Source organism: Aegilops tauschii, chromosome 3, assembly GCF_002575655.3.
Source record: "Aegilops tauschii subsp. strangulata cultivar AL8/78 chromosome 3, Aet v6.0, whole genome shotgun sequence".
NCBI lineage: Eukaryota > Viridiplantae > Streptophyta > Magnoliopsida > Poales > Poaceae > Aegilops > Aegilops tauschii.
Genome location: NC_053037.3, coordinates 126,132,075 through 126,157,919, shown reverse-complemented (window position 1 = coordinate 126,157,919; position 25,845 = coordinate 126,132,075). Strand labels below are relative to the sequence as shown.

At 46.3% G+C, this 25,845-nt stretch overlaps 2 protein-coding genes and 1 non-coding gene across 3 annotated transcripts; 1 reads left to right on the top strand and 2 right to left on the bottom strand.

Annotated features, from left to right (window-relative positions):
• Positions 1 to 1,169: 1,169 nt before the first annotated feature.
• On the bottom strand, positions 1,170 to 5,011 carry LOC109756848 (probable glycerol-3-phosphate acyltransferase 3). Its single transcript, XM_020315690.4, has 2 exons — positions 4,215 to 5,011; positions 1,170 to 2,310 (listed from the first exon to the last, which is right to left on the bottom strand). The coding sequence occupies exons 1-2, from the start codon at positions 4,929 to 4,931 to the stop codon at positions 1,414 to 1,416; spliced, it is 1,614 nt and encodes a 537-aa protein (XP_020171279.1). The 5' UTR covers positions 4,932 to 5,011; the 3' UTR covers positions 1,170 to 1,413.
• A 2,645-nt stretch (positions 5,012 to 7,656) lies between these two features.
• Positions 7,657 to 9,097, bottom strand: LOC109756847 (uncharacterized). Its single transcript, XM_045234204.2, has 2 exons — positions 8,325 to 9,097; positions 7,657 to 8,208 (listed from the first exon to the last, which is right to left on the bottom strand). Exons 1-2 carry the CDS (start codon positions 9,077 to 9,079, stop codon positions 7,935 to 7,937), a joined length of 1,029 nt encoding a protein of 342 aa, XP_045090139.1. The 5' UTR covers positions 9,080 to 9,097; the 3' UTR covers positions 7,657 to 7,934.
• A 1,906-nt stretch (positions 9,098 to 11,003) lies between these two features.
• On the top strand, positions 11,004 to 13,924 carry LOC109756849 (uncharacterized). The gene is made up of 3 exons (XR_005772223.3): positions 11,004 to 11,118; positions 11,216 to 11,367; positions 13,523 to 13,924. It is a non-coding gene; the product is annotated as an uncharacterized protein (transcript).
• The last annotated feature ends 11,921 nt before the right edge of the window (positions 13,925 to 25,845 follow it).

Genomic DNA, 25,845 nt, shown 5'->3' with positions numbered 1-25,845 from the left:
GGGGGCGGCTGCTCTGCCGGGGACCGTGGGGCGGGAGCAGGTGCGGTGTGGCGGCGGCTAGACCCGACCTCGGCGGTGATGTCTCCGACGTGGCGGCCGGCCGACGCATCCCTGAACACGCCGAGGACGACGTCGAAATCTTTGCCCCGCCAGAAGCCACGACGGGCCCTACGGTTGTACCGGCCGCCAGGGAAAGCGCGGAGCTGCGCCGTCGTCGCCGGCGGCACCATCAGGCCGAACCGCGCCAGGTCCTCGGTGTCGCCGATCGTGAGGCTGGCCGGCCAGGCGCCGCCCGGCCAAGCCCCCTCGTCGGAGTCGCTCGAAGACATGGCGGCCGCGGTGGAGGGGAGAAGATGGAGTGGCGTGGTGGAGGGGAGAAGATGCGGTGGAGAAGGCCGGCACGGGTTGGCCTTTTATAGCCAGCGGGGGGAGGGAGCGTCGGTGGACCGTCGGTGGAAGGCGGGCGGCCCGACGCGTGGGCATGCGGCCGCGTCAGGGCCGAGGCGGAAGGCGGGCGGCCCGACGCGGGGGCAGGCGGCGGGTCGCCGCAGGCGCGGCAGCGGAAGGCGTGGCAGCCGAGGCATCACGCGGGCGCCCCGACGCGGCGGCGGGCGTCAGGTCGCGGAAGGCGTGGGAGACGAGGGCCATCACGCGGGCGCCCCAACGCGGCGGCAGGCGGCGGGCGGTAGGCGGCCAGGCGCGACAGAGGCGACCGGTCAGCGGCTGTCGGTGGCGCTCGGCGCGAGGAGGCGGCGCCGGAATGCATGCCGGATATAAGACGGACATGCGGTTATTGCCCCACGACGCACGCGCCACGTCCACACGCACGCGCCACGCCCACACGCACGCGCCACGTCCACACGCACGCGCCATGCCGGTCCACCACTGCCTGGTCAACGCCCCCTTGACCCGACATTGTGGGCCCATGCCATTGACCCCGACATTGTGGGCCCATGCGTGCGGCTCGGCTCGATGGCTGTCGGCGGCTGCGCGGCTCGGCTCGCTCCGCAGCCACGTATACACGGGCGCACGGGGGGTATCGGCATCGACGCGCGGGGGCAGATTTTTTTAAATAAGACGATCGTGCCCCTGGCTGCGAAGGGGCATAGGCTAATCTCAGCCCTTGATGTGTTTAAGGTGGGTGTACCGAAGCAGAAGTGTTTTGGGCATGCATAAAAGATCTGCATTTATCAAGTGCATGAACTGACTAATACATAATGAGCATACTAACATTAACATATGCTTCTTATTTTGGTACATTCACAAGTTTTCTTAGTGGTCCAACAAAGGTAGTCATAACATTGTGCACAACTTAAAAGCAATCTATAAGATCTTAAATGTTGTACTGTATTACGAACATATGTTATCTTGCGAGCAAGCGCCAGCAACGTCTTATGTTCACAATAGACTTCACTACTTCGTATCAGCAAACCCTTCATTTCCTGCCAGCCTCAAGTACTTGTCCTTACGGGTGAGTGTGGTGGATCGAAACCCAAGAGTCCTACCAATCTCACCTTGCACCAGATTGGCCACCTCTTTGCTCTCGCATCTCTTCCCTTGGATCGCCATCCTTGTTGGCATCTTGTCCATGAACTGAACATCATACGCTGGGCGTGGGTTCATGAAGTAGTAGAAGTGGTCTAGATACTTGAAATTGCCGGTGGAGGTGCCGTGAAACATGCTGGACCAGTTCACCAGTGCCACTGGGTAGACCTCATCAACGAGCTCGACAAACAGAGGGCTGAAGCGCAGCAGGTATGGCTCCCGGCATGTGGTCCCCTCAGGGCAGACCACCAGGTCCCCCTGCCTCAGTGACTGCTCCATCCTCCTCCGGTCCTCATCTCTGTTTCGGGTCAGCCGGACAGTCCCGATTGGTGATAGGAGCTCACTTACACGGCTGACACTGTATGTGACGGTTGACACCTGCTTGTTCAGCATTGCCGAGATGTACACCGGGTCGAGAAGTGTGCGGTGGTTGCACACGTAAAGGTGGCCCTGTGGGCTGGGCTGGGCATGTGGTTCATCACAACCCACTTGACCACTGTGGACTGGTGAGTTGATGACCCGGGTCGTTACTCCTATTACAGCCCCGACTGCGACGGAGATAGAATATGGCAGTTTCACAAAGATTAGTGTTCGGAGCACAGTGAGAGGGAGGGCAAGTGGGAACCACATGAACATGGCTAGGGTGGCTTGGGGGGTAGGCCTAAAGGCTAGCCTACCATCATGGAAGATCAAGGGTCTTGGGTACTGGTCCCTTGTCAAGGGTGACCATTTTCTCTTATCTTCTCGTGTCACCAAGTGTACTACCTGCAAATGAGAAGAAAAACTATATTAGATTTCACAACCCAATGGCTTGTACGCTTTACCTATTCACCCTGTAAACAACAGTTTGCAAACTGAAGTACAACAAAGTACAAATCGACAAAGCTGAAGAAACTTTCTCAATGTAGAAGGTGAATTGTAAAATGAACTCTGAACTACTATAATATTTTACTTGAGCCTGTAGAGTCCAGAATTCTATAAGCAAATTTGCAAACAACATAAGGTAATATTTTGTGCTTTCTAACTTCCTTTTGTAGATTAAGAATGGTCACGATTTACTGTTTTACGAGCTATGTGTCTCTTCACCAAGGGAGCATACATAAGACTAATCCTTTCATTCTGGAATATTCTAATACTGCCCCTAAATTTTCATAGAAGTTTTCTTCCTGCACAATCTTTTTTTTTTTGCATATCTCATGTATAGCTCGTTAGAATTAATTCTATCGAAAGTGACAACAGAGTTATCTTCTTCCAAACAACAAGTATCAAGTAACTAGCTTATCAATTTTCACTAGTGAGGAAGCCATTTCTAAATAACTTGCACAAGGTGATCATTTTGATCTAATCAAGTTAGGGTAAACTAAGGTTATCAAATAACTCTGCGTGGCCTCATTCCTGTCTTTCTCTTTCTGGTCTCAAGCTTGTGAGAGATAAGTGCATTAAGCCTTGCATGCATACATTGTCTTGTGATGAGCAAGCCCGAAAATGCCAGCGGATGGCCAGTGAGCTAAAAAACAACGAAAGAATAGGTTACATTTTTCATATGCTCTCCTCTTATAGATAGGACGAACCAAGAACAAAGTTTTTCGATCCCAAATGATCCAAGGGAGCGGAAAGAGAGGGATTCAAACCTTCGGCACAAAAAAAAATTGTACAACGGATTAGCAATCCGCCACTTTAGTCCACTCAGCCATCTCTCCACTTTCGATACAACTAAAAAAAACTGCTTACTTATCCCATGATATGGGGCAAAATTTAGGAATCCGCTTATGTAATAGAGCCGATCCACTAAGGGTTAAGCAGCGGTGTAGTATCAGATCCCAAAGATAGCAAGTTCTTTTTTCAACCTTGACATGAGCTTAGCTAATTGCAAAGCTATTGTTAACGAGACATGCATAGTATTCTTATAATATTTTTTTAATTTAAGATATCCAAGCACAAATTCTGCATCTCAACACATCATACCTCTGTACCTTTTCATGGGGCTTTCAACTACCACATGGCATTCAAATGTCTACCTAACTTGTGTGAGCAAGATGTTCCAAAGATGCCAGGAGGCTAGCTACATCGAGTTAAATGAGACAAGAACTGCACAGCTATATGGAGTTAAATAAGACAAGAACTGCGTGGATACATATGTCTAACATCTGTGATAGTCATGCTTAGCTGCATGGTACGTGATTTTGAGCCTGTTCGTTGTGAACGACTAACCTTTGGCTCATATTATTCTTAGGTGCTTGATTTTTATATCATCCATGAGGCAAGCTAGCTTTGCTACTTTCAGGCTTTCAGTTACATATAGTTTCAGATTTGCATGTATACTATGTGTGCATATGTATTTATGACTGATTTTGGAAAAAACTAAAACTTGTAAAGAGTAATACACATATGTTCAGTACGATATACAACATACACAACTTAACGGCAAATAACAACAATGAAACACATTTCAGCTTAGAAGTGATACTAGTTCACCTTATGATCGTTTCAAAGATCACCCATAACGTTCAACTAATATAATCAGTTCATACTTGAATGGACTAATTGGCTCAAAAGTTGCAGCAGAAAAGTATGACACAGAAGAACAAAAAAGGAGAGGGGTAAAATACATGATGCAGCATTGCAGTGTATTTCAAAAAGATAAATAATATCCATTCATAGAATCTAACCTTGCACCGAGAGAAAAGCTGGTGATGATCATAGTCAAAATAGCTTGAGCTGCTTCCAAACCCTATCATCTCGTTTTGGTCGAACTTTGCCTGCCCTAGCCTTGCTTCACTCTCCTTTCCCAATAAACCAACATAACGCCCTCTTATCATCTTCACCTCCCTTCCCACAACCACTTCAAATCCTGTATACTCCTTAAGAAATGCTTCCGCCATAACCCTAGGGATCAACCTACAAACCCCTGCCACCCTCTTTACCCCTCTCACCACCTCAAGTCCTTCCCTCCCCACATCCTCTAGGAAATACTTGGGCAAAGTAGCCCGTGCAACCCTAACCACCTTCTCCTCCCTTAATCCCACGAAGCACACCATGACCATGATCATTGTTTCTACTTCTTGTGTCAGGCAACATAGCAAAGGGTAGAGGCATAGTAGGATGAAACCTCTTAGGAAACTACCTGCCTCTATTGCAATAAGCATGAAATAAGGAAAGGTAGATATAGACCTCAGGAGACCTCCTTCAACATCTAGGACTAGAGTTTTGTTCCGGAGGTGTTCATCATCTTGTGGCAGTTGCAAGCATGTCTGGATGATCTTAGGACAGGTAGATATGCCGCTCGAGCTTTGCAGGTGATGGTACTGGCCTAGCGGATTCCCTAACCTTCGGCGAAGTAAGCGGTAGAAGGCAAGGAGGGATTTGGAGAAGGGCTTTAAAGCCATGTGTGCACCTTGAACCCCAAAGAATTTATGCCTCCTGTGTTGGTTCAATCTAGTTTATTTGATGCAGGTTGTAAGGTGCAACTACAAGAGGTGTCATATATATATGCAGCTAAAGCTTAGGTGCTTAGATGGTGAAATGATTGTATACAATTATTGCAAGAAAAACAAGGTTTGATCCCAAATTAGGCCACAAGCTCTGACTTGGCTTATAACACTCTTAATTTTGTTGCTTGACAGCACTGTCAAAATGAACCAGGATTACTTGAGCTTTACACAGAAGTTAAGGACATTGATTTGCCGACGATGGTAAGCGTAAATATGTGTTTACCACCCACCCTGTTTAGGATAAGAAAAGGTATGAATCTGTTGACTAAGATTTTTCACCGGAATGCCACATGTTAAGGTCACTCTCTTTGTGTATAGTCGTGTATGATATGACGTATCTCTATATATACTTTGAGTGCCCAGAGAATTATAACTTTTGACCTAGCTCTTTATCGTATTTTGCGCCACGTCATTGGTTCATCGTGCATGAGTGTTTGCTATTGATGTGGTTTGACCTCACGGCCTGTATGTAATATATACCTTTGTATAGAAAACCAGTAGTTTGGCATGCACACAAATCACAGGATATAACAGTGGTCAATGCATGTCTTTGTTCTGGCAGAATTGCGGGTGATGTTATCAAATATAAATGAAAAAGCAATATGTTTGGTGCAGGCTTGATGTGTCTCCATTGTTTCAAGCCTGCAAGAAAGCTAGCTGAGGACGACCTCTCACCTAAAAGCTAGAGCAATCGAGGTACGTACATAACCTACCTGCTGGCCATTGATTGGATAATAATATTACCTGTCTGTTTGCTTTTAACTTCACATGGATTCATAAAGTAATTTGACTTTTTTTTCCCAAAGCATAGTTAAAATATGGATTGCCTACATTTTCTCTACAATCGGTCACTCAAGACTCAATAGTGTATAGAGGCTAGAAATCTATATTGAAAGTCCTACCCCGAAGGATTTTCGTAAAATGATTTGGCTGAAAGTGTTACATGGATCTTTGCTGTTGGTACTCCCTCCGTTTCGAATTATAAGATGTTCTAACTTTCTCCGAATCAAATGTATATAGATGCTTTTTACCGTGCTTGTTCATTCATTTCAGTAGGTACTTAGTCTATATTGAAATATTCAAAACATCTTATAATTTGAAACGGAAGGAGTATTTCACTACAACTTCTTCAAGGCGCATGAATTACGTTGCTCTGTAAGAAGCGGTGCTGTTCCTAGAGGAATCGTGTAGCAAGCGATCAGCGTGCGCACCTACCAGATCTGCTGTCGCGTCATTGTGTGTCGGTGCCGGTGCTAGGGCTGCAGTCACTTTTGGGGTCAAATGCATGATTGTGTACAAAGCTCTGTTTCGTCTTCCACATTGTACGAATTTATTTATACTTGTGTTATGCTTTACCAGAAAACTCTGGTCACTGGATGACCTAACTAAAATGTGGTGCCGAGGTGTGGCCAGTGAAGCTCGGTATAAAAAAATAGCCCAGAAAATAAAATCTGCCATAATTTTTATTTTTCCTGCTATACTTTACTATTATCTACTCCCTATGATTCTAAATATAAGCCTTTTTAGAGATTTCAATACGAACTACATGTAGAGCAAAATAAGTGAATATATACACTCTAAAATACGTCTATATACATACGTACATAGTCCAGATTGAAATCTCTAAAAAGACTTATCTGTAGGAACGGAGGGAGTAAAGGGAGTTAGTACATTCGTCTCACCTCCTCCCTTGGGTTTTCCCTCCTGTGGATGTCTTCTCGAGCTATGTATCAAATTTTCATTTGAATTTTTGTGACAATATACGTTGATGGTGTGTCAATGCACTAAATTTTTTCCGGATATTTTCAAACATTTTTAAATGTGCAATGAGGGACCGGTGTATTGCTAGCACCAATTGCCCCGATGCATCAGATACACCCCTCTTTTTTTTTGATTTTTTTAAATCTCAAGCGATGCCACAAAAAATAGAAAGCATCGTACATAGAGTAACCTGGAATAATCTAAACCAAACCAGTACTTCCTTAGAAGCAGGTTGACTCACTTCAACCTGGACGGCAGGTTGATTTCAGGAAACTGTTGGTTTTTTTTTTTGTTGCAAAAAAGCACGACAAACGGGCAGCAACTTTCCTCCGTTTATTAGTAGGTAAAATATAAATTAGGTAAAGATATAAGGCCTATTGCATATTTGAGATTTAATTTCACCAATTTATGAGATATATATGCCATAGAAAAAATACGATTGAAAACACCTTCCAAATACTAATTCGATGGTAAACTTTTTTTAACATACACGTCATATATTATTGGTCTAATCAATGGTTAAAGTAAATCGTGAAATGTGTATTAGGCCCTTCACATCGAATGAAGGGGGTACATTGTATCGACATCGATCGTTTCTTTAAGATCTATGCAATTTGCTTTAGAGGGTGTGTACTAAAGCAAAGCTTTTATACATATGCGAACTTTCAACAAGGCCAGATGAAAAGGCAAAACAATTAAATCAAATTCAAGCTTTCTTACGCGCCATGTCGCAAAACGTACCCATAGATAAGAACAAATTATCAAAATGTGATACAAGAGCCTAAATTATTTCTTAATAAAAATAAATTGTGTTACAAACTAAACATCATGACTTTAACCACTATGGACAAAACTGGGTTCTATAATGGCTTCCAGGTAACGGGCCAATCCAACATGGCATGTACGGGAAAGAACATTCAATCTCGTTCCTCCCCATTTTAATATGACCCAGATCCCGAACCTTCAAAGTGTTCATATGGTAGGCCATTACATTGCCGCTCGATTCAAACAGAGCAATCTCTTTGTAAGGATGAAATCCAAGAAAATCAATTGTCGAGTTAGAATCGTGCTTGGCAACCCAATCTTCAGCGCTAACCACATTATCATTGTTCGGATCCCATTCAGAGTTGTCTTCGACTAGCTCTTCGTCACTGTCGCTTGTAAGATCCAGGATCCCCCAGCAAAGTTACAAGGGCATTTAGGAACATGCTCAAAGTTGATGTCATTGTTCAACACCCAGTCCATCTTTCCATACGTCTCGTTAAGGAACCATAGCTGGAATGCATCACGTGCAACACGGAATGCGCAATAGACACCCTTCTTGGATTTGCCGAGACGAGGTGCATAAGACGCTAGCTTCTTTCCTTGAGGGCACTGAATTACTTGGTATTTATCATTTGACAAGTTCATTCTGCAAAATATGGGATCATCATTAGAACGTCTGGAATGTAGTTGCTGTGTGATGAAGAAATTAAAAAAATGCGGAATCCGAACACATATAAGGTGTGAGCAGATATACATATATACCTCAAAACAAAATCGTCTTCGCAAGAGACGTAGAGTGCTCCACGCCAGTAAGCAGCGTAACGCAATATGCGTCTTTCCTTTGACCTACAACCGGCGACCGTTCCCGCGGCCATCCCTTCCCGAACAAACGACCTCTCCTTCCACTCACCGGTCCATGAGGAGAAGACATCCACGACGTACGGCGAAGGCGGCCACTCCATCTCGGACACCGGCTTATCCTCGCACGCATGCTTGGAAATGTGCCCCGTCGGAAGGCTCCATGGTATGTCAGGGACCGAGAGCACCTCGTAGTGCTGCGACACCGTCGGATCAAACACGAGGTAGTGACCGCTCATGCAGAGATCGCAGCACCGGGGGGGCGCTGCGGGTAACTCCACCCACTGCAGCGTGGCAGGGTTGACCACGTGGCCGCAGAGCAGGAGGAGGCCGTTGCAGCAGTCCTGGACGCCGCAGTCGAACACGGAGGGGGTGTCCGGGTAGCCAAGGCTGGCGGCGATCCGGCGCGCCGTGGTGCGGCGTGAGAAGAGCGCGGGCATGGGGTGCTCCATCCGCTCGAGGGGCAGGTCCGGGTCACGCAGCTCGAGGAAGACGCCATCGAGCGAGAGCGGGAGAAGGTCCGTGCGCAGTAGGCGGTGGCCGTCGACGGCGGCGCGCCATCCCTTGCGAACGCAGCGGGACGCCGCGAGGCTGCGGGGAGGGAGGCGGCGGAGGACGTCCAGGAGCATGTCCTCGGGTAGCTGCCTGGTCATGTCCATGTCGATCGATATGAGGAAAGGAAGCGTCGGGTAGGAGACTTGGGGTTCTGTACCTATATCTGCCTACTAGTACTCGTTATATTACCACATGACGGTTCACGTTACGTGCAGGCAGAGCCGGACAAGACTCTTCCTTGTCCGAGTGGAGCGCGACTGCACGTAGACGCGCCGTGTCTACGCTCCGTCAGCTCGTCGATCGGAACAATTTTTCCTAATAAAATTGCTACAGGCTGCAGATTATACAAGGACACCAATGTAGAGTTGACGTCCACTCACGGAGGCAACATATGCGAACGATCTTTTCCTTCTCATCCGAAGCTATGTACTCATATCGATTCCTAAGGCTAGTCATAGTGGGTAGTAACTTAGACTAGTAACATGCATATGTTACTAGTCTATATATGTTACTACCATCATAGTGGGTAGTAACATAAATATAGTGTCATGCAAGCCTTCATTTATTATATTATAGACTCATTTTGCATTTGGGTGCGTTATGTTACGGTAATATATTATGTTACCACAAGCACCTCTCTCCTCATTAACTTCATGCCACATAAGCATATATGTCTTAGGGTGCGTTATGTTACTACCTAAATTACTCCCACTATGGCTAGCCTAAGAGCAGCTCGAACCGATCACCGCAACTCTAACCGATCCCCTATAACCTGTTAGACGAGTAAAAAGTCCAATTTACTTCTTTAAACCGAAACAAGCCGAACTAGTATAACCATTAGGTTTTACTTTGAGCGAATGTGAGGAGTAAACATACTCAACCTCTCGGCCGCCGGCCGCCAAGTAAGATTTCCCCACACCCACACACCTCACCTCACCAACCAGTGAAAAAGACAAATAAAAATAAAAAAATAAAAAAACATTGAAAAACGCAAAGAAACTAAAAATATGAAAAAGAAACAATGAAAAATACAAAGGAAAAAATAAAAAGAAAATAAATACAAAAAACACCTTGAAAAAACCATACAGAAGCTTTCCAAACCAGCGTGGAAGGTTCCTAGACCGCACAGAACACTTCACGGCTTCGTGATGAGCCGGTCCATCTTCTTCTACATAGCGGGCGAGCGCCACTATGAGTATCGCAGCGGGCCATACATATCAATTGTAGTCCCCACATTACGGGATGGGAGGCTAGCAAACACGTACCCCATTTCTGATGGGTCGATCGAGTGCGCGGGCGCGAGGCATTTTTTCCTAGATTCTTTTTTCGTTTTTAAAATTTCCTTTTATTGTTTCATTTTTAGCAAAATTCAAAAATATGTCTTCATATTTGAAAAAATATCCACGAATATAAAAATGTATGCAAATTTGAAAATATTCATGAATCCAAAAAATACTATTTAAAAAAACAATCATGATTTTGGGAAATGCTTGCAAATTTAAAAAATATATTCATGAATTCAAAAAATGTTCTATACTAAAAAGTTTGCAAATTCAAAATATATTCGTGCATTCAAAAAATGTTCAAGATTTTATAATCAGTGTGGATTCAAAAAATGTTGCAATTGTTAAAAAATGTTCACGAATTTGAAAAAAAATGAATACATATTTTTTTTGCAGATTTGTAAGTGTTCATTTTTTAATTAATTAAATGTTCACTAATTTTAAAAGTGTTCTGATATGAAAAAATGTTCGTGTATTCAAATAGTTTTCATGATTTGTTTTAATTCATAAATTTTGAAAAAAAATGCTCATATATTCAAAAAATATTGTGAATTCAAAAACGCTCGCAAATTAGAAAAATGATAGTGAATCTATAAATAAAAGATGGAAAAATAAAAATAATCAGGGGAAAACCGAATGGAAAAGCAGAAGAAAAAACCGGTCAGGAAACTGGTGGAGGAAAATCGCGTAACTGGGCCGGCCTAATAGGCATTCGCAAGCGCTGGAGGGTGCGCGTTTGAGGATCCAGCCCTCAGTCTCCCCTATGGCGGCCTTGGCCTGTGCATCTAATGTGCGCAGCCTCCTCCTCCACCCCGGCGACGGAGCTCCGGCGAGATCCTTCTACTCCCAGCCCTACCAACGTACACCCGCCTAGCTACTTTCCTCCTGACCCGTAACCTTCGTGGTTCTTTCTTCGCCGTTCGTCGTGGTGAAGCGGATTGGGATTCCTGTGCGCAGCCAAGGTAGGCGTGGTGGAGTTCTTGAATGGGGTCGGCAAGGGGGTGGAGACGCACGCCGCGAAGCTGGAGGAGGCCGTAGGAGGCGATCTCCAGAGGCTGCTCGAGACCCGCACGCTACGGCTCAAGAAACTCGGCGTCCCCTGCAAGCATGTTAGTCTCCTCCCTGCTCAAGATATTCCTTTGATTTAATTGGTGTGTCCTTTGTAGTTTCAGAGAAGGCTTGATGTGGTTTTGCTGGCTACACCCTGCTTCTTGGGGCATTTCGTTGTGTAAATGTATAGTTTGGTTAGGTTTTGTTCTCCAATGTTGTGATGCTTGGATAAGAGCCATCGGCTTAGTTTGGTATTAGATGGTTCATGTGCACGAACACAAAGGCCCCACCCTTCTTGATGAAGTAATTTGAGGAAGTCTGGCAATTTTGTTCAAAATATCTTGATCCGTCTAATGTTCTAGGCATAGGATTGCATATAAGTTGGCACACACATATCCAGAAAGAACCAATTAAGATGTTCAATAGCATGATTTAGGATAGCATGCAAATGCCAGAGTAAACCGGCAGTGGCGGAGCCAGGAAAATATTATCAGGGGGGCCGAGGGCTGTTAGAACTGGTTGGAGAGGGCCAAATCATTGGAAAGTAGGTTTTTAGCAGCAAATACTCACTAATTACCCACTGTTCATTAGCTAATTAGCAGCAAATATTGGATGTTAGGGGGGGCCAGGGCCCCTGCTGGTCCCCCCTGTCTCCGCCATTGTAAACCGGGGTTCGGACATCACATTGTTGACTCAGTGTCATACCTGTGTGGAACTCATTAGCATGTGATGGGTCCTTGGACGGCGTTTCCACCAGGTAAGACCTCTCCAGGGTTTAAAATCAAAGTTATCATAAAAGAAGTCCCTGACATATCCTATAGTGATGTCCTAATAACCAGCATTTATGAACAATTGCCACAAAATTAGGAAAAAAAATTGGGACTGCAATGTCAAAACTCTTAGTTAACTTGAGACTGATAAAAAGGTGATTAAAAGACGACCCTGCATAAATGTTATAATTGTAGGAAATGCACAAGTAAACTGAACCAAATTAATCTGAATGTCGTATTCAGGCTTTAGATAGCATTTTACTAAACCAGACGTCTAATAGAAACATCCCAGCTCTATTTAGTGAGGTCCAGTTTGCTTCCAAAGCTATGAGAAATGGTAGGCCTCCTAGTTATGTTCGTCCACACGCTGATTACAACAATAAATATGTAAGCATAAAGATTTGCCATGTATAGAATGTTAAATCAACCGTATGCAAAAGTGTGAATGGAAACAAAAATGTTACCGATCTAGCTGAGTATCTAAGCTTAGCGCATTGTCCCATAACATGAAACAAGTATATAAAGAAATTCTGAGAACATCTTTAGGAGCAGAAACCTGATAGGCTGAGATGAGGAAACCAAACTAGTTTCTTTGTGTATTATTATTCTTAAGCTGCAGAATGGCTCAATGAGTCTAATATGTTAAGAAAATAAGTATCATATCTAAAAAAATGTTCATACTACTACATCTGTCAGTATAAATGAATTGAATGGTTCTGATCAAGAACTTAATTAATAATCACGTTAGAATTAAATAAAAATTGCGGGCTGCACATAGCAAGAACTGTGGAAACTCCCTGAATCTGTACAAATAAACCCTTAGACAATGTACATGTTATCTAGACAACATTTTCTATCCAAGCATACAACCAGAGCTGTTGCTGGACCAGGAGTACAACTGGCACTGTTTTAACATATTACCAAGTTCGAACAGATTTATCAAACATGCTCCATGAGTCCCCGATTTAGAATGGAATTTGTAGATATAAAAACGGTAGCCAGGAAAGGAGATTCCAGTGCACTAACATTCAGGTAGCAACTTTGTACTTGTTTGTTTCCTCTAGTTACTATAGTCAACATGAAATAGCAGCACCAACGGACAAAGCTTGGACGTCACTGGATTTCTTAGGAAGTAGGTAGCTTGTAAATGTGTGCGTAACATTTGGTAGATGTTCCAATTGCTTGTAAAATACAGTGATCGGTGTTCTAAATAACAGCAGCCAAACGAGTGCATGAGAAGCATTTCAGATATTCGACATATCCAGGTTGCCAATCCACACAAATTCTAAAGATAGCTCACAGCTCGCTAGCCGCTATTTGCCATCATCAACATTTACTGTGATATGTTTCTTCTGTTTAATTTCCTTTCTATCCCAGGCGGTTAATTTATGATTAAATTATGCTTGAATTAAATTACTAATTCGGTTTCTTTGCCATGGTGCAGAGGAAGTTGATTTTGAGTTTTGCCCACAAGTACCGCCTTGGTCTTTGGAAGCCCCGGGCAGAAGCCAGGAAAGTGCAGTAAAGTTGATTTGTTTTCAAAGTGTCCACTTGGAGAAATTATGTGCTGTTATTGGGCCGAAGCATGCTTGGGGCATCGAATAGTTGTGTTATCAGTTATTGGTTGGAGTAATTTGGATGCCGCGGTTAGAATGTTATCTGATAACTGATAAACTCTCATGCACATCCAACCAATAACTGGCCCACTTGATGGTACTCTTTTGTAGGATTTCTCTTTGTTAGGTTTGGGCATCATCACTCTTGTTGTTCTGAGGTCATTCGGCTCGCGTACCTTGCTCTCCCTGTGTTATCCCTAATAATATGTCAATTGGACTACTGATGATTATACCAGAATGTTGTTATGCGTATGGGCGATTGGTAGAACCAGGGATCCTACCGGACCTGCTCCGTAGGTTGTAGGGGGAGGATGGAGGAGGGCGCGCCGGCGGCTGGGCGCCGTCGCGTAGGAGGAGGATGGCGGCGGCGGCTAGAGTTAGAGGCGGCTAGGGTTCCGGCTCCTCTGAGAGCCGGGCAATAGGGATAATAATATTCTTATTGCTTAATTCCAAAAAAAGTCTTACAACCTATATTTATAACCTAGATAACTTGCATAAGAATTAACCTAAGATAACTTGTGGGCTAAGATTGCCCGGTGGGCCTAGCTAAACCGGCCATAACACTTCTCCCCGCCTGCACAAACAGCTCGTCCTCGAGCTGTAAGGTGGGGAAGCGCTTGCGGAACTCCTCGAGGCGATCAACCAGCGTCAAACACCTTCTCGACAGCTGGGGCGGCCAGGTCGACGGCGACGGCGTCCTCCGGAATGTAGTCTGCAACCTCCAGGTAGAAGAGTCGCGGGCAGGCATGGCCGGGCGTGTAGGGCTCGTCGCAGTTGAAGCACAACCCTTGACGGCGACGCTCGAGTAGCTCGGCTGAGGTGAGCCGGCGGAACGGGCGCGTCGCGGTCGCGGCGAGGGGTGCCGCAGAAGCCTACGGAGGCCGACCCTGCGCGGAATCCGGCCCGGGTAGCGACCCAGCGGTCCGGGACGGTGATTCCTGCTGGATGGCCACCGCGCGGCGCTCGAACGCACGGGCGTAGTACATGGCCGACTGGAGATCCTGGGGTCCCCGAAGCTCCACGTCCACGCGGATGTGATCCGGAAGTCCACCGACAAAGAGGTCGGCCCGCTGCTGCGCCGTCACGCCCGACGCATGGCATGCCAGGGCCTGGAAAAGCTCCACGTCCACGCGGATGTGATCCGGAAGTCCACCGACAAAGAGGTCGGCCCGCTGCTGCGCCGTCACGCCCGACGCATGGCATGCCAGGGCCTGGAAACGGTCGGCGAAGTTCTGCACCGTGGAGGTGAAGGGAAGGCGGCCGAGCTCCGCCAGGCGGCTCCCGCGAACCGGAGGCCCAAAGCGAAGGAGGCAGAGCTCACGGAAGCGCTCCCAAGAGGGCATGCTGCCCTCGTCCTGCTCGAGGGCGTAGTACCAGGTCTGGGCTGCACCGCGGAGGTGGTAGGATGCCAGCCAAGTGCGCTCCGACGCGAGCGTGCGCTGGCCACGAAAAAACTGCTCACACTGGTTGAGCCAGTTAAGCGGGTCCTTCGTGCCGTCATAAGTGGCGAAATCAATCTTGGCGAACCGTGGCGGCGTCTGGGTCGGCGCGCCATAACCTAGATAAGAATTAACTGGCTATATTTATAACCTAGATAACTTGCATAAGAATTAACCTAAAATAACTTGTGGACTAAGATTGTCCGGTGGGCCTAGCTAAATCGGCCATAACAGCGATCATTAGTTTATTTTCTTCTTTAGTGCAATAGCATTGGTGGGTCCAATTGTTCTGAAAACAAAACACGGAAGAACCCAGCAGCAGTAGTGGCGTAGCACTGCCATCAACTCATCGCAAATGTGGCTTTGAGGGTAGCAGAAAACTAGGAAAGTAGCACAGCAACAAATGGAACAAAACAGGAAAACAGCTACTAAGACCAAAGAAATATCCCCAAAATAGCCACATATCTCGAGAGCTGTGGGGGTCCTACAAGACCAGCAATAAAGCATGCAGGTGCTAAAGCGTCAGTGCAACTCCAACGCCGATCATCGTCTTCTTTTTTTGCGAATACGCAACGGCTTGTCTATCATTTGAAGAACGCCGATCATCATCCATTTGAAAAACGCCGATCATCATCAAACTGACGGCACCAAATATCTGCCGACACGTCCGACGTCTCCACGGACGGTAGGCAAGGCACCGATCATCTAACCAGAGGCATCAAATGTTTGCTCCTGTGTTGTTGCCAGAACGTGCCGCAGTCGTTGCTCCCATATCGAAGCCGGCCTGACCTTGTCGATGATAGTCGAAAAGTCTTCGTGCACGTGCCCCTAAGGACCAGCGCCCCGGAGCTGCAGTCGTCGCCGTTGAATCCTTAAATCGATCTGAAGAACCTGACATGAAATATCGCCGTTGCGTACACTCGACAAGAAACCCTAACCTCGCCGCCCCGAGGAGCTGACAGGAATCTACGCCGGAGCTCCGTCTAATCCGTCCCAACGGACGAACTTAAGGAGGATCGGAGCCCGGAAGATTGACTCGAAGAAGAAGCACCGCTATTTGTCCAACCGCCGCCTCTGCGAGGACTAAATCCCTACCTATCTACTAGCCGGATCTGAGGCACTAGAAATCCCCTCCCCCGCCACCGTCCGCTAGAACGACAGACGAAGGGGAGGCGAATCCACAGGTTCGCCGGTGAAGATCGAGAGAAGGAAGGCTTTCGCTAGTCGCATTGCGAGAGAGGGGAAAGGTGTAGAATTGTATTGAATAATTGTTGATACAATATTGTGCCGGTACAAGAAGTATATATAAGAGCCCAGCCACACTTGACCTAGCCTTATTACAAACCGAAGAGTCTTAATCCTAATACAAGTTGTATTCTAACATCCCCCCGCAGTGTCAACGGTAGGCTCGACGACGTTGAGACTGAAACGAATGTCTTGAAACGGAGTAGTCGCCATGCCTTTAGTAAAGATATCAGCAAACTGAGCAGAAGTAGGCACGTGGAGAACGTGAACTTGACCGAGAGCCACCTTTTCTCGAACAAAATGAATGTCGATCTCAATATGCTTGGTGCGACGGTGTTGAACCGGATTCCCTGACATGTAGACAGCTGAAGTATTATCATAGTAAACAATGGTAGCTTGCTCAATAGGACGGTGCAGCTCTGACAGCAACTGGCGCAACCAAACCGTCTCAGCAACCGCATGAGCCACAGCGCGGTACTCAGCTTCAGCAGACGAGCGGGAGACCGTAACTTGCCTTTTTGAAGACCAAGAAACCAAATTGTTACCAAGAAAAACACAAAATCCGGATGTGGACCTACGAGTATCTGGACAACCAGCCCAGTCTGCATCGGAGTAAGCTGTCAAGGAGGTGGGAGAGGAGTTGTTGATATGAAGACCTAAGTCTAGTGTGCCTTTAAGATACCGAAGAATACGTTTGACATGATTGTAGTGTGGAATACGAGGATCATGCATGTATAAACAAGCTTGTTGGACAGCAAAAGAAATTTCAGGTCGAGTGAGAGTAAGATACTGAAGTACACCGGTAAGACTACGATAAAGAGAAGGATCAGAGAAAGGATCACCATCGGCAGAGAGTTTGGAACCTATATCAACAGGGGTACGGGAAGTTTGACAATCAAGCATACCAGCACGAGAAAGAAGATCCAGAGTGTACTGACGTTGAGACAAGAAAAGACCAGAGGAGTCACGGATAACAGCAATACCTAAGAAGTGGTGAAGAAGACCTAAATCTGTCATAGAGAATTCGTGATGAAGAAGAGAGATAATATGATCTAAAAATTGTTGTGAGGAGCTGTGAGGATAATATCATCAACATATAAAAGAAGGTAAGCAGTGTTGTTGTTGTGATGAAAGGTGGAGAGTGAAGTGTCAGAACGGGAAGGGGTAAAACCGATGGTTTGAGCATAAGTAGAAAAGCGTTGAACCAGGCACGTGGTGCTTGTTTAAGACCATAAAGAGATTTTTAAAGAAGACAAACATGATTAGGATAGGAGGAATGTTCGAAGCCAAGAGGTTGTTGACAATAGACTGTTTCTTGAAGAGAGCCATGAAGAAATGCATTTTTGACATCTAGTTGATGAATTGGCCAGGAAGAAGAGACGGCGATGCTAAGGACAGTGCGAATAGTGCTGGGCTTGACAACTGGGGAGAAAGTCTCATCATAATCGATGTCGCGTTGCTGAGAGTAACCACGGCATACCCATCGAGCCTTATAACGTGCAAGACTCCCATCAGAATTAAATTTATGGCGAAAAACCCAGTTGCCTGAAACGATATTTCTATTTGAAAGACACGTGGCTGGAAGATTACCGGGTGGCAGTGCAGATCGCTGGAGGCAACGATGATGTAGCCATGAAGCACCTCCCCTTGATGCTTGAGGGTTCGGCTTGAATCAGTTGGCCCTGGAAGTATTTTCTGTTGGGAAGATTTAGCCCGAGTGTTTATCAAGACATTCGAGGGCACTTGCAAGCGACCTTCTGGGCTGACTGAATTGCAGCACTGCGTTCAGAAGCCGAATGAAACTTTGAGAGATTTCATCCAGAGATGGACTACCCTTCACCATGTGGTGAAAAATGTGTCAGAACACGAGGCCGTTTGCGCCTTCAAGGAGGGCGTCCGGTACAGAGAGCTCATCCTGAAGTTCGGTCGTTCCGGAGACATGTCTCTGAGCCGAATGATGGAAATAGCCACTCGGTATGCAAACGGCAAAGAGGAAGGCCGACTCCGCAGTGGCAAGGGGAAACTAGTCGACCAGGACACCGGAGGTGGAAATACTAGTCGAAAGCAAAAACGTAAAGCTGAACCTGCAGGTCCTGCCGAGGCCACAGTTCTGAATCAAGGAAAGTTCAAGGGAAAGCCTAAGGGGCCATGGGTTCCCAAAAAGGTGAAAAATCAGTTAGGCCAAGACGTCATGGATTTGCCGTGTCACATTCACACGAAGAAAGATGAAGAGGGTAACTTGATTTTTCCCAAGCATACCACTCGACAATGTCGACTCCTGATTCAGCAGTTCCGAGAGGGTCAGCCCAGTGAGAAGGACTCTGATAAGGACGAAGAGAAAGAAGAAGATGATGGTTATCCGAAGGTCAATGCTACCTTGGTGATTTTTGCTAATGTCGAGAGCAAAAGTCGACTGAAAGTCATTAACAGAGAAGTGAACATGGTTGCTCTGGCAACTACAACATACCTGAAGTGGTCGAAAACTCCCATTACATTCGACCAGTCAGATCACCCAGCGCATGTTGCCACCCCCGGGCGGCAAGCGTTGGTGGTCGACCCAGTCGTTGGGGCACCCGACTGACTAAGGTCCTTATGGATGGTGGCAGTGGTTTGAACATTTTGTACGCTGAGACCCTCCAAGGGATGGGCATTCCGATGTCAAAACTCAGTGAGAGCAACATGCAGTTCCACGGTGTCATCCCCTGAAAGAAGGCAAAGTCACTCGGACAGATTGCTCTTGATGTGGTTTTCGGTGATTCCAAGAATCACCGCAAAGAGAAGTTGACGTTTGAGGTGGTGGATTTCCACAGTGCCTATCATGCTATTCTGGGCAGGCCCGCATATGCTCATTTCATGGCCCGACCATGTTACGTGTATCTCAAGTTGAAGATGCCCGGATCCAGAGGTGTGATTACAGTCACAGGAAATAGGCAGAGAGCAGAGGAGTGCCTTCAAAAAGGCTCAAAAAATGCTGACGAGCAGATGGCAGCAGTAGAGATGGAGGAATACAAGAAAAATGCCGACCCAAGTGATTTGTTGCGAGCCAAGAAGCCTGCTTCAGAGTCAGCATTTCAGTCGGCCGGCGAAACAAAGCCAGTCCACATTCACCCGGAAGACCCCTCTGCTGCTCCGACCCACATTTCATCAACACTCGACAACAAATAGGAAGAAGCGCTCATCCAGTTCCTCCGTGAGAACTGGGACATCTTTGCATGGAAGCCATCAGACATGCCGGGTGTACCTAGGGGACTGGCTGAGCACCGTTTGCGTGTCGACCCAAAAGCAAAACCCGTCAAAGAGCAACTCCGTCGGTCCGCCGTGGAAAAGAGGAAGGCGATTGGCGAGGAAGTGGCTCGGCTCCTGTCAGCTGAGTTCATCCGCGAGATATACCACTCCGAGTGGCTCGCCAACGTCATCATGGTACCCAAGAAAGATAATTCACTTCGTATGTGTATTGACTTCAAGCATATCAATCGGGCATGCCCGAAAGATCACTTTCCTCTCCCCCGCATCGATCAGATTATCGACTCGACTGCGGGGTGTGAGCGTTTGTCTTTTTTGGATGCATATTCCGAGTACCATCAGATCCGTCTGTATGGACCCGATGAAATAAAAACGAAGTTTATCACCCCATTCGGGTGTTTTTGCTATGTTACCATGCCTTTTGGCCTCAAGAATGCTGGTGCCACGTTCATGCGCATGATCCAGAAGTGCTTGCTCACTGAAATCAATCGGAATATGGAGGCATACATGGATGATATCGTGGTCAAGTCACGCAAGAGTTCCGACCTGTTGACTGACCTCGCTGAAACCTTTGCCAATTTAAGAAGATATGACATCAAGCTCAATCCGTCGAAATGCACATTCGGAGTCCCAGGAGGGAAGTTACTTGGATTTCTCGTTTCTGAACGGGGGATCGATGCAAACCCAGAGAAAATTGGAACAATTCTTCGAATGAAACGCCCTGTGCATGTGCATGATGTTCAGAAGCTTACATGTTGTTTGGCTGCATTGAGTCGATTCATTTCTCGTCTTGGTGAAAAGGCATTGCCTCTTTACCGACTGATAAAAAAGTCTGATACATTCGAGTGGACTCCTGAAGCTGAAGTAGCGTTTATAGAGCTCAAAGCCCTGCTTTCCACCCAGCCGGTGCTTGTTGCCCCAGTCAGCAAAGAGCCTCTATTGCTATATATTGCAGCCACTAGACAGGTTGTCAGCACAGTGCTCATAGTCGAGTGGGAGGAAGAAGGCAAAGCCTATAAAGTTCATCGCCCAGTGTATTACATTTCTGAAGTCTTGACTCTGTCCAAGCAAAGGTATCCACATACCAGAAGCTTATCTACGGAATTTAGTTGACCACGAAGAAAGTTGCACATTACTTCGCAGACCACTCAGTTTTAGTCGTCAGCGATGCTCCATTGTCAGAAATTTTGAACAATCGAGATACAACCGGCCGAGTGGCTAAGTGGGCAATAGAACTTCTCCCTCTAGATATCAAGTTTGAAGCAAAAAAGGCAATTAAGTCTCAAGCAATTGCAGATTTCTTGGCCGAGTGGATTGAGCAACAGCAGCCGACTCAGGTTCAGTCGGAACACTAGACCATGTTCTTTGATGGATCTAAGATGTTGAATGGTTCTGGTGCTGGAGTGGTCCTGGTATCCCTAAGAGGTGACAAACTCAGTTATGTTCTCCAGATTCACTTTGATTCCTCCAACAATGATGCTGAATACGAAGCACTTTTGTATGGGTTACGTATGGCCATCTCACTCGACGTCCGTCGCCTGATGGTTTATGGTGACTCAGATTTGGTGGTCAATTAGGTGATGAAGGAGTAGGATATCAGGAGCCCTGCCATGACTGGATACTGCAATGCAGTGAGGAAATTGGAAAAGAAGTTTGAAGGATTAGAGCTCCATCACATACCCCGATTGAAGAATCAAGCCGCTGATGATCTGGCGAAAATAGGTTCCACTCGGAAGCCTATTCCTAGTAATGTGTTCTTGGAGCATCTCCACACCCCGTCAGTACAAGAAGATCCCTTTACAGAAGAGCCCCCACAACCGATAAGTGCTGCCAATTTGACTGAGGTCGAATACCAGCAGTAGTCGACTTAATCATGGAGTTCTTAGTAATCACCCCCGATTGGACAGTGCCATATATTGCATATCTGCTCAGGCAGGAGCTCCCAGAGGATGAGGATGAAGCTCGTCAGATCGTCCGTAGATCCAAAGCCTTCACAGTAATAAGCGGACAACTTTTCAGAGAAAGTGTTACTGGCGTAGCTCAACGTTGTATCTCTCCAGAAGAGGGTCGACTGATCTTGAATGAGATCCACTCGGGGACCTGTGGTCACCACGCGTCCTCTCGGACCATCATGGCCAAAGCATACCGAGTAGGATTTTATTGGCCGCGAGCGAATGAAATGGCTAAGGAGATTGTCGAGAAGTGTGAAGGCTGTCAGTTCTACTCGAACATGTCTCACAAACCTGCATCAACTTTGAAGACTATCCCACTCGTCTGGCCATTTGCTGTGTGGGGAATGGACATGATTGGGCCTCTAAGGACAGGTAGAAGTGGCTTCACTCATCTGCTCGTGGCAGTCGACAAGTTCACTAAGTGGATTAAAGCCAAGCCTATCAAGAATCTTGACTCAAGCCCATCAGAGAGTTGGTGTTCCAGTACGGAGTTCCGCACAACATCATCACGGATAACGGCTCAAACTTTGATTCTGATGAGTTCAGAGCATTCTGCGCTTCCCAAGGCACTCGGGTTGACTACGCATCCGTTGCCCACCCGCAGTCGAATGGGCAAGCTGAAAGAGCAAACGGTTTGATCCTCCAAGGGTTGAAACCCCGATTGATGCGCGACCTCAAGCATGCAGCTGGAGCTTGGGTGACTAAGTTGTCGTCTGTCCTGTGGGGATCGAGGACGACTCCCAATCAGTCGACTAATCGAACCCTTTTCTTCATGGTGTACGGAGCTGAAGCTGTGCTTCCAAGTGATCTACTGCACAATGCTCCCCGAGAGGAACTATTCTCTGAAGCCGAGGCTGAGCAGGCACGACAGGACATCGTTGATCTCCTAGAGGAAGAGAGAGAGATGGCTTTGATCCGGTTGACCATCTATCAGCAAGACATGCGTCGATTCCACGCCCGAAACGTCAAAGGTCGAGCATTTCAAGAGGGAGATCTTGTGCTCTGACTGGTTCAGCAACGGCCTCATAAGCTCGCCCCCGCTTGGGAAGGACCCTTCATCATCACCAAGGTGCTCCACAACGGGGCATATCACCTTTACAATGTAGCCAAGAAGAAAGATGAGCCGCGCTCGTGGAACGCGGATCTTCTCCGCCGCTTTTATACTTGAACACTCGATTGTCGAGATGTAATAAGTATACTTTCAGATTGTTTATCAAAAACATGATTTCCGCAGTATCCTAATGATTGTTTTCGCATAAACATGTGTCCAAATCCCCAAGTGGGTGGCTTAGCCACGAACCTGATTCGCCTAAGTTTCAAAACATACTCCGAGTGAAGAGCAATCCTCTCACTCGGGGGCTTAGCTGCGAACCAGATTCGCCTAAGTTTCAAACATACTCCGAGTGAAGAGCAATCCTCTCACTCGGGGGCTTAGCTACGACCCCGTACTCGCCTAAGTTTCAAAACATACTCTGAGTGAAGAGCAATCCTCTCACTCGGGGGCTTAGCTGCGAACCAGATTCGCCTAAGTTTCAAACATACTCCGAGTGAAGAGCAATCCTCTCACTCGGGGACTTAGCTGCGAACCAGATTCACCTAAGTTTCAAACATACTCTGAGTGAAGAGCAATCCTCTCACTCGGGGGCTTAGCCGTGAACCTGATTCGCCTAAGTTTCAAAACATACTCCGATTGAAGAGCAATCCTATCACTCGGGGGCTTAGCTGCGAACCAGATTCGCCTAAGTTTCAAACATGCTCCGAGTGAAGAGCAATCCTCTCACTCGGGGGCTTAGCTGCGACCCCGTACTCGCCTAAGTTTCAAAACATACTCCGAGTGAAGAGCAATCCTCTCACTCGGGGGCTTAGCTGCGAACCAGATTCGCCTAAGTCTCAAACATACTCCGAGTGAAGAGCAATACTCTCACTCGGGGGCTTAGCTGCGACCCCGCACTCGCCTAAGTTTCAAACATACTCCCAGTGAAGAGCAATCCTCTCACTCGGGGGCTTAGCTGCGACCCCGTACTCGCCTAAGTTTCAAACATACTCCGAGTGAAGAGCAATCCTCTCACTCGGGGGCTTAGCTGCGACCCCGTACTCGCCTAAGTTTCAAACATACTCCGAGTGAAGAGCAATCCTCTCACTCGGGGACTTAGCTACGACCCCGTACTCGCCTAAGTTTCAAAAACACGCCGAGTGGAGAGCAATCCTCCCACTCGGGAGGAGCAATCCGCAAATACAACGAGGTGCACCCTGAGTTGCGCCACAAGTACAACGTACGCTCCATCCCATACTCGGGGACTTTGTCGCGAATCAGCTTCACCTAAGTCAAAGAATCCAAGCACATTGGAGGCAAGCAACTGCATTCAGATAAAACAACCAAGTTCAGATAAATCTAGAGAGGTTCAGAACCACGAGAAGAAGTACTCGGGCGTCATGCCCGAAAGAGTTTAACGATTACAAAATCACTCGGCATTCCAAGCCAAATAAAGTCAAGTTTTTCAGTCAGCAGGAGGATGGCTGGCTGGCTCGACGAAAGTATCCAAGTCTATGCCGTCTGCGATGCGAGTGGCTACATCGATGAAGGTCTCCATAAAAGATTGAAGTTGAAGCTTCTTGGTATTAGCCACCAGAAGAGTGATGTCGCTTGAAGCTACGTCGGTTTTTCTCCAAAGAGGAAGGGATGATGCAGCACAGGGGCGGTAGGTATTTCCCTCAGATATGAAACCAAGGTTATCAAACCGGTAGGAGAACCAAGCAACACAACGTAAACAGCCCATGCGCACAAATAACAACCACTTGCAACCTGTCGTGTTGAAGGGGTTGTCAATCCCTTTCGGGTAACAGCGCCAGAAAGTGTGCGCGGACGGAAGAAAGTTGTAATAAATTGATAGATCGAACGCCAAATAAAATAAATAGAAATAAAACGCAACAAAGTATTTTTTGTATTTTTGGTTTAATAGATCTAAAAATAAATGCAAAATAAAAGTAGATCGCAAAGGCAAATATATGAGAAAGAGACCCGGGGGCCGTAGGTTTCAGTAGTGGCTTCTCTCGAGAAATATAGCAAACGGTGGGTGAACAAATTACTGTTGGACAATTGATAGAACTTCAAATACTCATGACGATATCCAGGCAATGATCATTACATAGGCATCACGTCCAAGATTAGTAGACCGACTTCTGCCTGCATCTACTACTATTACTCCACACATCGACCGCTATCCAGCATGCATCTAGTGTATTAAGTTCATGGAGAAACGGAGTAATGCTATAAGAACGATGACATGATGTAGACAAGATCTATCTATGTAGAGATAGACCCCATCATTTTATCCTTAGTAGCAACGATACATACGTGTTGGTTCCCTTTCTGTCACTGGGATCAAGCACCGTAAGATCGAACCCACTACAAAGCACCTCTTCCCATTGCAAGATAAATAGATCAAGTTGGGCAAACAAAACCCAAATATTGGAGAAGAAATACGAGGCTATAAGTAATCATGCATAAAAGAGATCAAAGAAACTCCAATACTTTCATGGATATAAACAGATAGATCTGATCTTAAACTCAAAGTTCATTGCTACCTCTTGAGCATTGCGTTGCTTTTCCCTTGAAGTGGAAAGGGTGATGCAGCAAAGTAGCGTAAGTATTTCCCTCAGTTTTTGAGAACCAAGGTATCAATCCAGTAGGAGACTACATGCAAGTCGCCTCGTACCTACACAAACAAATAAGAACCTTGCAACCAACGCGATAAAGGGGTTGTCAATCCCTTCACGACCACTTGCAAAAGTGAGATCTGATAGAGATAATAAGATAAATATTTTTGGTATTTTTTTATGATATAGATTGAAAGTAAAGATTGCAAAGTAAAAATAGATTGGAAACTTATATGATGGAAAATAGACCCGGGGGCCATAGGTTTCACTAGTGGCTTCTCTCAAGATAGCATAAGTATTACGGTGGGTGAACAAATTACTGTCGAGCAATTGATAGAAAAGTGCATAATTATGAGAATATCTAGGCATGATCATGTATATAGGCATCACGTCCGTGACAAGTAGACCGAAACGATTCTGCATCTACTACTATTACCCCACACATCGACCGCTATCCAGCATGCATCTAGAGTATTAAGTTCATAAGAACAGAGTAACGCATTAGGCAAGATGACATGATGTAGAGGGATAAACTCAAGAAATATGATATAAACCCCATCTTTTTATCCTCGATGGCAACAATACAATGCGTGCCTTGCTGCCCCTGCTGTCACT

Excerpts from the sequence above, each read along its gene's own strand:
- LOC109756847 (XM_045234204.2), bottom strand. The coding sequence starts at position 9,079 with ATGGACATGACCAGGCAGCTACCCGAGGACATGCTCCTGGACGTCCTC. Across the intron at positions 8,209-8,324 it reads GAAGACGATTTTGTTTTGAG|AATGAACTTGTCAAATGATA; the intron begins GTATATATGTAT and ends CATATTTTGCAG.
- LOC109756848 (XM_020315690.4), bottom strand. The coding sequence starts at position 4,931 with ATGGCTTTAAAGCCCTTCTCCAAATCCCTCCTTGCCTTCTACCGCTTA. Across the intron at positions 2,311-4,214 it reads AGCTTTTCTCTCGGTGCAAG|GTAGTACACTTGGTGACACG; the intron begins GTTAGATTCTAT and ends TCTCATTTGCAG.